Below are 16,954 nucleotides of genomic sequence, written 5' to 3'. Positions count from 1 at the left end.
AAAATATTATAGTGGCGACTGAAATACATTAATATTTTAAAATCTCAAGCGGTTCTTGAGATACAGGCTAGTGACAGTTGGACGGATGGACAGACAGCGAAGTCTTAGTAATAGGGTACCGCTTTTACCATTTGAGTACGGAACCCTAAAAATAATGAATGATGAGCGCCGGTAGCCGCCACTAATACTGGGATTAGGCGCATGCGCAGCATTTTACGACATAGCTCTAACGTTATACACAATAACAGTCACTCCAACAGATATTTTCAACTGATATTCTATTTCGATGATATGCTGAATGCTGATTTAAGGAGTGAGCACACTGAGACGGGCCGTGTCGGGGCTCAGCGTGCCGGGGCGCATCGCAAAAATCCGCCTCCATACAATTTTTATGGAAGCGGATGCACGTAGCGCACACTTTGCCGGGGCGCATCGGCGCGGATTTTTGCTCGGCGGATTTCCGTCAATGTGACACGGCCCGACAAGGCCCGCTGCGCCCCAGCAACAGTGTGCTATAGCAAGAGGCGCGCGGATATGATGCGATGCGGCCCGGCAAGCCTCGGCTCAAAATCCATCAATGCGTTGCGCGTCGACCCGACCCAGCACGCCCCGGCACAGTGAGCGTTAAAATCCGTCAATGCGATGCGACCCGACCCGGCAATAGCATGCGCCGGCATGCGCCGACAAAGTGTGCGCAAACCTTTAAGCTGATATAACTGCAGTAAATATAGAGAATGTACCAATAATCTTTACTTGTTTGCCTTTATTGTAGCTGTACTAATATAACTTTGGTAGTACTCTTGAATTTGAAATAACAATGATTTCTTTATATCAAACCAAATTTTCAACGCAATCAGTTTTCCTAAATAGTCCGGCTTATATTTAGGGCTCTTTATTTTATTGTTTATGGTTGAAACTGTGATATAGTTTCTTTAGAAAAAATGACTACTTATGTAACATACAAATCTTTCTAACACACCGGCAAAATTAGAGGAACATAACAAAATTTTCATTTTTTTTAATTGTTCACTGATTTTTATATATTTATTTACTAATTGATTATTAAAAAAACCGGCCAAGTGCGAGTCGGACTCGCGCACCGAGGGTTCCGTACAAACCTGCAAGGTTTACAAAGTTCGTTCATTACGACAATCGAGTCATAACTATGGTATTTTTATTGCAATCTCTACGCGTTTATGAGGAAATGGGTAGTAAGTTTAAAATTATTAAAAAAAATATATTATGTGATGTAACTAAAAATTTATGGTTTTCGTAATTTTTCCTTTATCTATGCTATAAGACGTTGCTTCGTACCAAATTTCAAGATTCTGAGTTCACGGGAAGCACCCTGTAGGTTTTGATTCCCTTGCAAGTGTCGAAAATTTGCGGCATAAACGGCTGTATCTTTTGATTGCGTTGGCTTAGAAGTTTGATTTTTTCACAGCTTCAAGGGACAGTAGACCTGAGTAATTGATATAAATTTCAGCTTCATACCTCCACGCGTTCCTGAGAAAAAGGGTCTTGACAGACGGACAGACGGACAACAAAGTGATCCTATAAGGGTTCCGTTTTTTCCTTTTGAGGTACGGAACCCTAAAAATAAATGTTATATAAATTTAGGGCATAAAAAAGTGAAAAATAGAAAAAAATCAAAAAATTAAGAAAATCTTTGAAATTTCAGTAGTAAGTTTTTAAGAAAATTCTCTATTTTAATTAAAGAAATGCCATGTTAAAAGCGTGTAATGCCTTCTATGGATTTCAAGAGGGCTATACGCCATTCCATGCTTGCATTTTAATTGTCAATCATTTCCTGTGGGATATTCTCCTACTCCTCCAGTAGCGCCAACTCGAGCTCCTGGACACATTTTGGAGCTGGAGTTTTAACTCGTACCGTTCACCCATTGATGTGCCACACTTCTTCAATCGGATCCACATTCGTAGACCACGCTGGCCTCTCCACCTGGGCTACGCCAGCATCGTTTAGGTAATAATGCCCGATTTTCTTACTCTATGGACGCACATAATTACTACCTAAAACTGTGTAAAAAGCACACCATGCAGTTCCAGGATGTCAGTGCTATAGCCCTGTACTGTCAAAGTACCATCATCTATAATCATCAGCTCCATGCGGGCTCCAAATCATATGCAACTCCAAACCATTACGAAGCCTGCATCATAGGCCACTGTTTCCGGTAAGTTTGATGGCCTGTAGCTTTCCTTATAATTTATCCACATTCTTTATCGCCTGTCAATACAATGTACACAGAATTTGCTCCCATCACTGTACAGCACAAGATTTCACTCACTTGTCTAATTTTGATGTTCACGCGCAAATCTTAGCCTGGCTCTTCGGTGTCCTGTCTCAAGTTTTGATGCTCTTGCTGGCACTTTTGAGTTTAATTTAACTTCTTTGAGTCTTCTTCTTACTGTACAATCACTTACACGTTCATCTTGGACCTGTTCCGACAGGTTTCGTGTCTGCATAGCAGTTTGAGGTCGATTTCTTAAGTTTTGTTTCCTTACAAAATGGTCATCCTGAACCATTGTCACCCGATATCTGCCTTGTTCTCGTCTCCGAACGTAAGATCCAGTCTCTCTGAAGCGTTAAAAGTTACGATGAACCACGGAAGCCGACACACCTAAGGCCTGACTGACCGAACGGTAGGTGTGACCTTTCTCTATCGTGGTTACAGCTCTAGCTGTCGCAGATGCTGGGAAATCACTAATTTTGTATCTAAGCAATGTGTTCTTCCAAAAACCAAACAATCAAATGAGCTGAGCATACCTTGCACCCCGCTAAAACGCCATTCTTATCAGGAACACTTACAACGTCAATAATCGAAAAACACTTATTAGGGCATAATGGCTATAAAAACCTGTCAACTTGCCAGTTTTGTTCAATATTTTATTTCTTGAATGAGCTTAGAAGCTATAAAAAAGGCTTTCAGACAGCCCGACCCACTTGAGTTCAAGTTTTGGCCCTTTTTACCTATGTTCCGCTAATTTTGCCAGTGTGGTATATAATAGGTAATCATTTTTGTCGCAAAAACAATTTTGACTTTATACACATTTCGTAGTCATAAAAAGGCCTATCATTATAAGGGTTATAATAATATTATACAAGCGTCATAAAAGTGTAGTATAATTTTGGTGGCGGAGGGGGCGCAGCGGTGATAGTAACATCAATACGTAGATAACGGCGATCGCGTTTATGGGCTTAGTCGCGATCCCCGTGTCAATACACCGATTGCACATCAATATGAAGTTTTAATAGCCTTGAAAATATAGTTCTTAATCTGACTGGACCTTGAGGTCAAGGAAATAAGGGTAACCCACGAAAGTCCTTTAAAGTTTTCTAGAAATTCGTAGAGTAATATCTCCCAACGCACTGGAACTTTAATGCGTTTGAAGATATAACATTACTGGAACATTCTTATTAGTTATTACTTTAGTGTAGTGAAGAAAATACGTATTGCCCAAAACATGGAGTTCTGAATATTTAATAGTGCTTGTTTTACTACGTACACTACAACATGCTTATTTGAACAAGACCCAGTATTCAAAATTATTATGGAAGCTCTTAACCTCTACAAAGCATTTTCAAAGTATTTGAGCAAATCAAATAAAATTCTACTTCCTATTGAAAAAGCTGTCTACTATCTAAATATTGTATGATATAACATTGGTTTTGTGGACTTAATGGGTCGAAAATATGAGTAATCAAATCACAATAAATCTAGGATTACAACAAATACTAAGGATTTAAGTACCATCTACTGCATACACATTAATGTACGAACCTATCGAATGTTTATCTCATCGATAAACTTCTACTATCTAGGTACCTAAATATTATTTATATTTTTAATTTTACAACTTTAATCGGATAAGCAGTGGCATTTTTATTGCTCAAATATCTTGATTGAAGACAATACTAAATCAACTACCTAATTTGGTTAACTTTGTAAATTACTTTATAGATTAAATCATAGGTATAACAACAACGATCAATTAAAAAAATCATGTGAATACTCTGAACACAGGTTGTAAACGTTCGTGTTGCGTGAGGAGAGACTGTGGCCTCAAAATTTTTAGTTAAAAAATAATTTGAAAATGTTTTGAGACTCAAACAATTCGACGAGAATGCCGCGTCCTACTCTAACAAACGTGAAATGACGTTGTTAGAGCAGGACGCGGCATTCTCGTCCGATTGTTTCAGTCTCCAAACAGTTTCGTAGTAGACCTACTGAACAGCCCAAAAGCAATGTAAGTAAATTACAATTCAAAGAATTAATCATAGTATTTATTTTTATAAATTACCTTATATATTTCAGTAGGTTCATATCAAGATTTTAACCAAATAACATATTATTAGAGATGAAAAAAATTAAAAAATATTTTCCTCTTTACACTTTTACACATTGCATAGTTTTCGTTTTTAGGGTTCCGTACCCAAAGTGTAAAAACGGGACCCTATTACTCTGATGTCTGCCGTCTGTCTGTCTCCAGGTAGTATCTCAAGAATATCCTAAATTATATGTGTAATGATAATTAATAATAAAAATAAAATAAAAATTTAAGCGTTTAGGGGGGTTCCCATACAAAAACACAATTTTTGGCCTGTTTTTGCTCCATAACGGTTCGGAAACCTTCGCGTGATTCCGACTTGCTTTTGGCCAATTTTTAATTATAAACGTGGAGAATGACAATAATCTACACAATCTTCAATAAATATGCAGTGTGATAAGAACGAAGTCGTTTATGGTGGGCAATTAGAACTGTTTGAGTCAATTAGCAAATGAAGTCAGTTATCGCACGGCGTTCCTTAGTTTGTACTGTGACGGCAAACGCAAGAAACTTGGCATTGCAAGAATGTGTATCGCTTTTAAAACACCATAGATAGACTATAGTGCAGAAACACCTTTTCAGTATAATTTAATTTATATTTTAATCTATAAATATTCGGTCTAGATATTAAGAATACATAGACTAACTTATAAGTTATAAGAAAAAAAAACGGATCCTATGTTAAATTACGTTCGTAATAATATTATCTATCTATATATATATATATATATATATAAAACTCAAAGGTGACTGACTGATTGACATAGTGATCTATCAACGCACAGCCCAAACCACTGGACGGATCGGGCTGAAATTTGTCATGCAGGTAGATGTTATGACGTAGGCATCCGCTAAGAAAGGATTTTAATAAATTCCAACCCCAAGGGGTTCAAATAGGGGATGAAAGTTTGTATATAATAATACTTCTTAACGCGAGCGAAGCCGCGGGCAAAAGCTCGTAATATTATAAAGCCGGTAGGTAGCTCCTGTCTACGAAGTGCTACGCGGAGCTACGACGCGCCATTCTGAAGTCTTTCTCACATTTTTATCACCTCAATTTTTGCAACAAAATGCTATAGTACAGTTTGCTTATTAAAGGGGCAACTGTAATTTCTTATTATTGTTATGATCGAAAATTTATCTTTTAAGATATAAAAAAGACGACAATTTAACAAACTGTAAAGGTGCTGCCTCACCTCGAGCATTCACGTGTTATGTAACATTTTAGATTCGACTTTGAGCATTACATTACAATACTACCTCCCTGACTGACGAGCATTCGTGTGTAATATGTAACAGTATAGATTTGACTTTGAGCATTCCATAGCGAGCTTGTATAAATATATTACACATTGTATCATTACTAGGTGCGCATTGTAATGCTCGGTTCTCCTTCCTCACTGATGTAATGCTCGACTCTGTCACGTTACATTACAAGCGAATGCTCCCAGTGAGCCGTGAGCACGTTAAGTATAAGTATAATAATTATCACTTCTAATGATTAACGACTACCGAAAGTTTCGTTGCACAATCGTTATCGCTTGCAACTCGTATCGACTATATTAAAACATCAATCTGTTGGTCGTTTATGGGCAAGGTGGGATTTGGGAGTTTAGTTGAGCTACCACATAAGCGATCGCGATAAACGATACGAGGCGATAGGCGTTATCGCCGATACGCTTTGAGCGCTCGCCGACCCATCCATCATTCGGAAACTACCTTTGCGCCCGCCGACACGAAGGCTCGAAGGTAAATAGCAGTTAACATATGTTACAGTTATCGCTACATACGCCACTTCAACCGATACTCGATAACAACGTTTTCTTTAATTTACGTTACATAAGTAGCGACGAGCGCGTATCACTCGATAAATGCCTGATTAGTGATTAGTAAATATGTCAGTATTATATGCAATTAGGGAACAAACTATTATAATACGGCCTACATTTGGGCTACAACTGATAATCTTATAAAACGCTATTTTTATGTGATATGTTGTGAGACTGTATAGAGACAGTGAAAAATGTTTCAGCTACTCCATGTAATCGATCGATCTTAGGTAATTTTAGACGTGTTACCTTTGAATTTCCTGTGTTGAGACATTGTTCTACAGTTATTGTAGGGACTTAATTGAAGGAGTTAATTAATATGGTATATGAAAGAGTCCCAACTCCCAGGTCATAACCAGAAAAACCGCATTCAGTAAAAATTCACTTATAGAGCTCAGTATCTTATCTTATATCTTTAAACGAGCAATTCTTGTATATATATATATATATATATATATATATATATAAATATATAATTGGAATCTCGGAATCGGCTCCAACGATTTTCCTGAAATTTAGTATATAGGGTGTTTAGGGGGCGATAAATAGATCTAGCTAGGTATAATTTTTAGAAAATGTAATTTTATTCGTGTTTTATCAAATACCTAGTATTATAATCTAGTATTATAATAGTATTAAAATAAATAGCTAGTAGATAATATTATCGAAGCTAAAGTTTTCAAACCAAGAAGTGGTAAAGAAATATTTATGCACGCGCTAGAGAGCCGGCGCGCGGCGGCCGACATGTTTGTAATAGAATTAGAATAACGCGAGAATATATTTGCCCATAGATTCCACTGGTTTATGTTGTTCGATTTCAGTTTTCCGTCAATCGATTTGAATTTCGTAAAAATAGTATCATTTGCATTTAATAGTATATTTAACAATTTGCCGTAGCACTGCGCCGTGCACGTGTTTTCCGTACGGTAATATTATAGGAGAGCAAAATATTTTAATGTATGGAATCGTATACAGTCGCTTATAATTTTGCCGGTACGGCAACAGCAAGCCATGAATAGCAAATGGCTAAATATTTCAGAAGTACCATGGCGTACTATGCTACGGCATATTAAAGATGCTTTCAATAGTATATTGCTTTCTTCAATTTGCTAATAAAATGTAAAAAACTGCCTTAAGACAAAATATTATAAGAGCGCACAATAGTTCATAGTTCTCGCTTTCTATCAATTTGTTAAGAAAAGGTATAAACTGTAGATATATTGTTTTACGAAACACAAAACACGGTCTTACCGCAAAAGATTTAAACTTTCGAATTTTTTTGTAATCAACTGTTCATAAGGTGTTTAAATATTTTGTGGTAAGACGTTACAAACTAAGTCTCAAATCTACATCAAACATAACAACTAAAATATAATAGAAATTGCAAATTGTTGTACCTTTATAATACTCACTATCGTCAGCAAGTTTCCGATCTCTTCTCGGTCGAGGAGGAGCGTACAACGACTGGTCCACCCCCGAGCCGCCTGAAGTTAGCGACGAGTGCCCGCTGTCTCTAAACTCGCCCGTTTCTGCCCATACTGAAACAAAATTATTTGGTTGAAATTCCACAAAACAGTTGGAGATATATCGTTGATTCAACAAATCAAATAATACAAAAATTCTATATACAGCCACTGCCCTTTAAAACGTTTGTCGGACAACCTGACTACTCTGCAAGTGCAACAAATGTACAACTAATATTATTAGACCATAATATCCCTACATCAAAGTCAACTTAATTTATGTAAAAGAAACCGGACAAATTCTTTTCTCAAGTTGAAGTCAAGTTCAAGTTGAAGCAAATTTTTTCTTTACTATGAATAATTCTAATGCTTGCTCTTAACAGTGAAGAATTATACAACCCAACTTGTATGCAACACAAACAATTATAATGTAAGCTATATTTGTTATGTAGATGAAGTACTGCATAATTTATTGATAACCTTTGCTGAATATAACATCTAATATATTGTAATAACTCATTAAACTTTCGATACATGATACATTTAGACCCCCTGCGTAGCTGTGTATAAGAACAACCTAGCCGACTGCAAATTATTACTTTTTGCATGACCAGAAAATATATTGTACGCTCTTTATTTTTTACCTGGAATGAGCAAATATATTTGCAATAGCATTAAAGTAATAGAAATCGCCGATAAAATTGTCAGTCTATTTATTCGCCTTCTCGAGAACTCACCTTCACGTCACATACATTAGGCTTATTAACGAAAATTGTAGATATTCGTTCAAGGAAATAGTCGAACGGTGTCATAAATTGTTTTAAAATTGGTAATTAGGCGTCGTTTACACGAGCGTTTTGACACCGGGATATATGGAGAGGGACGCGGACACCCCGTTGCTTCCGACTTAATTATGTGTCCCCGAACACTTGTTAACAAATTAGTCACTTGGGAAACTGATGAGCAGACTTTATTAGTGCGACAGATGTGTCATAGACCATAGTTGACACACATTCAATAGACAAATTCCATTCAATACACACGTTCAAACTTAGAGCAAAAGTTATGTTTGGATGTAAGTTAAAAACATAAATAATATAATTATTGTAATAAAAATATATGGTAATAAGTAATAACAATTTGAATTGTAGTAAATGCTGTTCACCACAGTATAAGTAGGTTTACTTACTTATACTGTGGTGAAACTGTCGTGTATGTATTGCTTTATTATTAGCATCAGATAACTATCTAAGGTTAAACAGAATTACAGTATTTTAATAGCATAATTTATGGCTATTAAAGCATTTATAATATAAAATTACAAATTTTATTTTAATCGAAAAAATAACAGAAATGCTAGGCAAATGGCCGCACTGAGACATATTATTTTAATGATGATTAAACTTCAATTTAGTGAGGAGTTTGACAGATAATGTACGGCGCTTACGTCAAAATCTCCATTTAAAGTACAGTTAAATAATAATTATTATTATTTGTGTATATATATGTCGTAGGATGATTTGATAAATCCGTGTTTTCGCGAAATCCCTAGAATTTTCGCGAAAATTCGATTTATCAAATCATCCTACGATGTCGTAGGATGATTTGATAAATCGAATTTTCGCGAAAATTCTAGGGATTTCGCGAAAACACGGATTTATCAAATCATCCTACGACATATATATACTAATAATTATTATTATATATACACTGAGTGCGACAGAAAAGCATTTAAATATACTTACTGCTAAAATAATATATTTTTTTAAATTAAATAACTATCGCGAATACCAGCAAATCCAAAAAAATCTGATGTTGTAACACGAAAATATGAGTTTTGACATCAGTATAAGTGTTAATATAATTCATAATAATATGTTTCAAGGCAAACTGCAGCAGACAGTATATTGTATAGAGATCATAAACAGATGTCTCTGCCGTAATCCCATTGTTTTGGAAAAAGTCACGAACCACCAATAACTGTAGTTACAGCGCAGCCACTGTCGTTTGTTGTTACATAAAATAAGCTACATCATTATCTGATCATTGAAAGTTAATGGCGACGACAATATGAAATCATATTAAATTATACAACCATAGATAACGTGGTATTATTTATTGTCTATTGACTATTGATATGTAGTTTCTATTTAACTTTTATTGTTCTTATTTTTTTTCTAGTCATGTTTCTGCGTGCCTTTCAATACTCGCGTACTTATCTATTTATTTAGGCGCAGCGCAGACGACACACTATCCGTGTCGCACTTTTTAGTCCATGGGAATAGAGCCTATGCAATTATATGCAGTAACGTAACGCACATGTCTGCGCTGCGCGTCGTGTGCGTTACTGCATATAATTGCGCACATGTCTGCGCTGCGCGTCGTGCGCGTTACTACATATAATTGCATAGGTTCTATTTCCACGGACTAAAAAGTGCGTCATGGATAGTCTGTCGTCTGCGCTGCGCCTTACACGATCGTAACATACGTAGATGTTAAGGTCAGCTCATACAGCTGACAAACTATTTATTTTGTATATTCAAGTCCTTTATTTATTCGTGTCATCTAATCCTTAAATATACACTCTGTGTTACATTGATCACCTTCTTATCACATGCGAGCGCTTCTTGTGGTAGCAGACAAAGGTTTGAAAACCTACAAAGTGTCGAAACTAGTTCTTTTCCAATAGTATATAACATGAAACCGTTCAACGTGGTATAGTTAATGATACAGTGATAGAGTGATAACGATCGTTATCTCGTCACAAGTAGAGCAGGCGGTCGTACAAACGCACGGCGCTGAGAACACTCGTACAAATAAAATGTATGTTTGCTGGTTTGATAACGAGTGATAAGCGCGTTCATTGTTTTATTGCGGCTGTTACGTCTTTACAACCGAGCAAGAGGTTTTTATTTACAAATACAAGAATACGATTTGTATCGTGTTTTATGTCGATGTTTCTGCCATATCTGATGTATAAATTCCAAGCAAAACGTGAATAAGTAAGAATGGGAATTCTGAAATAAATTAAAAATTACACAATATACTCCACTACACATATTATGTTTGTGAAACCGCAGCGTCATATTGTTTGTATGAAAAAAATACTTAGTACTCTACGTATATAAATCCAATTTTACAAAGATATCCAACAAAATAATAGGAGTGAAACAAAAAAATTTAATCCCGTTATTATCAAGAGCTGCGAAGTCGTAAATTTCCGAGGCAAAGTGTATAAAGACCCAACCAGAAAATGTTGTATTTACATTTAGCCGGCTGGTCTCCGCGGTACACATAGATAAGTAGCTCAGAATTTACGACCTCGACCCTGTCTACTACATTTTATTGTAATAGAAACTTTCTACTATATTTGAAGTTATAATACCAAATGTGAAGGTACAATCGCTTGAATTTTGTCGGTACTAAATGTATTTTTGTAAAATTAGGTATTACATTACATTAATACATTTATTCGTTTTCTGAATATATTATTACACCAAAATTCTTCTATGAAGTGATAAACTTCGGCCTGACCGAGCATAACACCTCGCTCGGTCGGAAGATCTTCCTTTGGCCACCACACGCATATTCCACAATACTTTGAAATATCATTTGCAACGACGACGCGACGCTCATATTTGTAGAGAAAAATCTTATCGTTTTATTGAGGTGTCTGTAGATTCTATTTTAGCCAATGACTTTGAAGATCAGCAGTTCATTGTCCTCATCCACACGGCATAATTCATTGCAATAGATTTGTATTGTGATTATCACGTCGCCCGCCTGGCACCCTGACAGACAATTAAATATGTAAGCCAAGTATATGGACAATTGATATGAACGATGTCCATTAACTAAGTGATATTGAAGAACATATTAATCCCCATACGTTTCCCGCAATGTAAATAGCATTTACGAGTAAAACGCTGAATGAATTTTGAAGGCAATGACTAATTTGACAATCGAATTAATGTTTTCAAAGAAACAAATGATAGCGATGAAATAATATAGTTTAAAAATTGTTCATTTATATGCGAGCAACAAAGACTTGTATTTTGCTTTTTGCTTACAAACATAACTGAAGTCTTTTGAACAAATTATTATCTTTATTGCCATTTTATCATTTTATCTTTCAACTATCACATTGTGTATTTTATTACGACTATTGTAGCACAAATTTAGTTATAGAACAGCAACATCCATTAGCTTGGAATATCATTTATCTAATTTACGAAACACTGAACAATAAATAATTATACGAAGTTCATAATTCATTTTTTTAAATTTACTGCTTTAATAATAAAACGATTAGCTGTGCACACATTTAGTCACAATTTTAAGTAACGTATGAGACATAGACACAAAGTGAAACTATGCCATCTCTATTACTATATAGGTAGGTAGAGTATACACACTGTGTATATTATAATTAATTATTAGTAACGTGGCTTAAGAAATGATAATCTTAACAAAACTCATTAAAAAATAATAATAATAAAACAAAAAAAAGTAAACGTTAACACTTTTAAAAGATGTCAAATTAGGTTACATTTTGCAAATAGATCACCGCTGCGTCCGGCGACCTCCAAGCATTAAGTAAGATTAAGTACGCATCGTGATGTAAGAACAAAATAAACACAACGTAATCAAAATAAGCTTTTAAAGATATTTAAACACTGTGTGTACGGACCACCTCGGGTCTGCTTAATAACATAATCCTGATGGCTGATGCGGAAGTAGACGAGTGCTTCCGACGCGCTGTTTGTTCGCCCGTGATACATCTCAAGTCTCAACGAGAAGACCTCACAGTGTTATAAATAATCGTTTATTCTAAGTGTTAAGTGATAGATAAGTATGATTTTCAACTCGATCCCATGAATGAAAGTTTTTTGTATGTTCAACGATATCTTCGCTGTTTTTTTACCGATTTAGGAAATTCTTAATATGTTTTAATAGTTATTACTTATTATTTATCTTAGTCTTTTCGTAATGTTTCAAAAAATATTTGAATCGTTTTGTTGCCAAAGGAGACATTTTAATGATACGTAAGTAGACGCGCTTCTGACGCAATATTTATTCGTTGATATGTAAATAAACGCATGCGGCATATTATGCCTCATATATACTTTGTAATACTTACTTGATGTTAGATGACATCACAAATTCAAACTTCATCTTACTACTATGTTTCTACTACTGCTGAAGTACCCTGTTTGAATACAACCTAATATTTTCTACAATTAATGTTACTCTTTAGAGTCTTCACTCCCACTAATTTACTTGATTTTCCACCGTAAAAGGTTTCAAAGTTGTACTTAGATAGTGTAAATAGGAATCTAATAATTGTGTCATAACTTATACTTCATTCAGAGACAAATGTAATGATCATACATATACTTAACTGTAATTAAATGAAAATTTTGACATAAGCCCTATACATCATCTGTCAAAGTTTAATCATCATCATTGCGGCCGTTAGAGTAATTCATTAAAGGTCTTAGATGATAAATAATATGATACAAGGCTGTGAACTTTACTCACTGAACTACCCAATAAGATATTTAATTTCGTATAATTGCAGCATGACTTTGATTACTAAAATCATTGCAACAAACAAGATAAGGATGCTACCGATTACAAGTAGGCACGTCTCGGAATTCCCAACTTGTGGTATCTGTCCGACCAATGGCGTAACGCGAATTATCGCTTAAATTAATGGCGTGTGAGTTATAAATGGCCGCGGATTAGAGCCGATCCATTTTATTCCTATTTTACCTACTGTAAAGAACCTTTATTGAAAGCGTACACAAATTCACGGGAGCATCAGCTAATTTTCCTTATTCCTGTCCCTTTCTGTTGCGTTGATTTCCCGAGTAGCGTCTCTCTTTCGAAGGGCCCTTTGAATAGCACGATTCATCATCATTTTACGGTTGGTTGATTTTCTATTTACATTCAAGAGAGTGTGACGCTGCGCTGTAGAGCGGGGCGCGTGTTACCGTTTTCACCTGTTTTGTTTGTTCATTTGTTATACATTATATAATAATATATTGCTTACGGTTATCATTTAAAGTTCATTATTTTCTAAATCTAATATTTTATACTTCAGTAACACTACTCGAAACTTAAATAAAATGAATTTGAAACTATGCACAATTGCACATATTATTCTGATAACTAAAATAGTAGAGCAAACATAAAGAAAGTTAGAGCCTTGCATTTTTTACACCTTTATTTATTTTGTAACTAAATTAATGTTTCATCAAGATCAGTTCTTAACTTAAGTAGACTCATGTGAGGCAAGTCACATGTGGCAAAATTACTTGGTGTTCTCTACCATCTCTAACTTAAAAGGATCTTAAAAAGTCATAAGTTGTATCCATTGTAGTAAAGATTAATACAGTGGCCCTTGTAGTTGTACTAAATTTTCTAGACGGCCCAATTAGTATTCGAAATAGCCGGCGACATATCGTACACATAAATGTAAAGAGTGAGCTGCTCCGGAGGCACGAACCTCGCATCATTTCTGCGCGGACAGCTTGTTTGCGACTTCCGACCTTAAACCACGAGCGTAAGTGCTAAAGTTGTTCGTAGAGGACTAAAAGTTCGTTCCCAACGCGTTCAGTCGTTCACATAGCGACCGAGCTATAATCGGCTCATTGCTAGGAAGATGTAGAGTTCAAAATTGCCAGTCAGATTTGTTTAGCATAGAGTGTGGGACTTTGAGGCTTATGTTAATTGTAATAAAGCGGAGTGCAGCAGTTATGGGACGTGAGAGGTTCTAGACCAAATCCCAAGTAAGCTGTAACTTCCTTTTGGATTTTCGGAAGCCATTTATCAGTCTGATGCGGGTGTCTGAAAATTTTTCATGTTTCGTTATTTTATGGCAGAAACATAACAATTTTGTGTTCCCCTCGTAATATTTAAATTAATTTGTTGTTTTTCTTATAAATTAGATAGTAGCGTAGAATAATGTATTAAATATATTTCAATATTAAGCTTTTTGAAGGTAGCAGGTACCGAGCTTATTTAAAAAAGACTTTGAGCCTTTCCTAGGAAGGTTGTTGCTCTGATGACTTGCTCTGATTTCTGAGTACATACGTTGAAAGGAAAGGTAGCAGTATGACTTATGTATTTTAATTGGTACGAATATCTCTTCGTTATATTAAAAACATCATCTTAATTTTTTTTTACCCAAGCAACTAATAACTATTAGTAATTTGTGCCCAAAGGCCTCCCCTAACCGACGATAATTTCAGAAGCAGTACTAGACCACAACACAATGTATAATTTGTCCCACAACGCTCGTAAGCTAGATAAATCAAGTGTAACCCTTGCAGCGGCACTGCACCGCTTGCAAACTAACCACCTGAGACTGGTAAAAACGTCCCAGAAATTATTTGTGGATTAAATGAGATGCTGGGGGAAGACTTTGTTTTTTAGCCTTACATGATATTAGACATTTTCCTATTAAAATTTAAATGTCGTTGTAAATCGTGAAGATTTATTGAAACGAATTCAGTTACTTATCAGTTAGTTATTGCTATTTAACTAATATCATAACGTTTTTGTAAAGGGTGCATGAATTGTTACCAAAATATTATTCTTTTCATTTGAATTTGTTTTCATTGATTATTTTTTTGGCAGTGTCTATATTTTTGTTCAGTATTTAAATGTTTAGTAAAGATAATGTAAAATTCTACACCTACAAAGTATACGCATTTTATGGCCCAAAGATCAACAACTCTAAAATATTTAAATAAAAACATATTTCCAATAAAAGTAAATTAACCCTTTAAATCCACATCACCCTACAATACTCCCGACTGACCCCATAACCACAAAAACACGACAGACAGTAAAATGTTTAGATCTTATAAATGAGGGACGAGAAATTGGCCACCTAAAGACTATTCGCGGAGGGTGACAGTATTCAGAAGGTAATCACTGGTCCCATATGGACACAAATTACTTTTTCTATAGCATTAGATTCACAACAATGACAAGTAGGATGGGGCGCCGAGATAGCTTTCAGATACGAGGAACATAAAGTAAGCAAAATATTATGATGATTGTGACTTGAAGACTTTTATGCGCAGTGGTAGTGGGGGTTAATTTTAGGCATATTTTGTTATTATATAAATATTCACGATTAATTAAATTGAAATGTAACCATTCAACAGTGTTAATAATATTTAAAATTGACTACTATGGTAATAATAATCAATTAATGTCAAGATGATGTTGTCTCAAGATGATTTTAAGTGTATTGAATTATTTTCTCGTGTCACAATGTTAGGCCGCGTACTCCTCCGAAACTGCTTTACTGATTTTAACCAAATTTTATATTGTACTTTTTATATTGAATAGTGCATTTGTTGAATAAATAATAGTAAATTATTACAACTCGAGACTGACGGCGACCATTGTTTGTGCGACGGACTAGCGATGGACGTTGCCATGGTAACATACTTATTTAGTCACGTCAATAAAATAATATGGGCGAAATACTTTATATGGCAAAGAAACGTTTGCCGGCACAGCTAGTTTTTTATAAGTATTGTTACAAAAATATGGGAAGAAATAGAAATTAAGAGGGAAAATGAAAAGCAATATGAATGAAATGATACTGACATATGTCGTTTAGGTACTCTACACAGGGGATTGGGGGAGCGTAAACGACGCTTTTCTGTGTATTTTCAATTTGCATAAATATTAGTGGAAGCTGTAATGTCATAAATATATTAGTGTGGTGATACACATTTTATGGCGATTACAATATTACAGGCGCGAGGGCGAAATCGCATTAAGCTATTTCACCGCCTGTTTGAATTATGGCCGACGTTTTATTTTGTTTTGTCAAACTGTATCATTTGCCTTTTGAGGGTAGTTTTTATTAAATCCCGCAGATAATATTCGTATTAAATTGTATAACTTTATATGTTACAAATCAATGTGATACGAACCTAAAAATACCCAATGTGAAATTGGAGGTAACTTAAAAATATTTGACAAGAAATTTGAAACTTATTGATACTTTAGCTACGTATCAATAAGTTTCAATATTCCTTCTTATCTTCCTGTTCATCCTTAGTATCTTAGCCGATATAAAAAATATTATATCACATAGATTTCGAACATTAATTTTATCATACTTCTACTACCCCACACTTCGGAAAAGGGAATATTGTTAAGTCATAACTTTACAATTAGGACGTACCCCTGTTCCAAAACACCGTTGTCTGCCATTGTTACTGTGTCATATATCACTTACGACATATAACATGCTGATGTGTCATCCGTGTGTGATATTCATGC

General features: G+C 35.1%; 1 protein-coding gene across 2 annotated transcripts in view; it reads right to left on the bottom strand.

Moving 5' to 3' along the window:
- The window catches only part of LOC121739834 (pituitary homeobox homolog Ptx1), a 53,298-nt gene that overhangs the window by 10,760 nt on the left and 25,584 nt on the right, over positions 1 to 16,954 (bottom strand). The window contains exon 3 of one of the 2 annotated variants that reach the window (XM_042132420.1): positions 7,574 to 7,714. In XM_042132420.1, coding sequence (XP_041988354.1) covers positions 7,574 to 7,714 — 141 coding nt within the window. The remainder of the gene's footprint in view (positions 1 to 7,573; positions 7,715 to 16,954) is intronic. The other variant, XM_042132421.1, reaches the window with a different exon arrangement.

The sequence above is a fragment of the Aricia agestis genome, chromosome 2 (genome assembly GCF_905147365.1).
Source record: "Aricia agestis chromosome 2, ilAriAges1.1, whole genome shotgun sequence".
Taxonomy (NCBI): Eukaryota; Metazoa; Arthropoda; class Insecta; order Lepidoptera; family Lycaenidae; genus Aricia; species Aricia agestis.
This window is presented reverse-complemented; position numbering and strand designations above follow the sequence as displayed.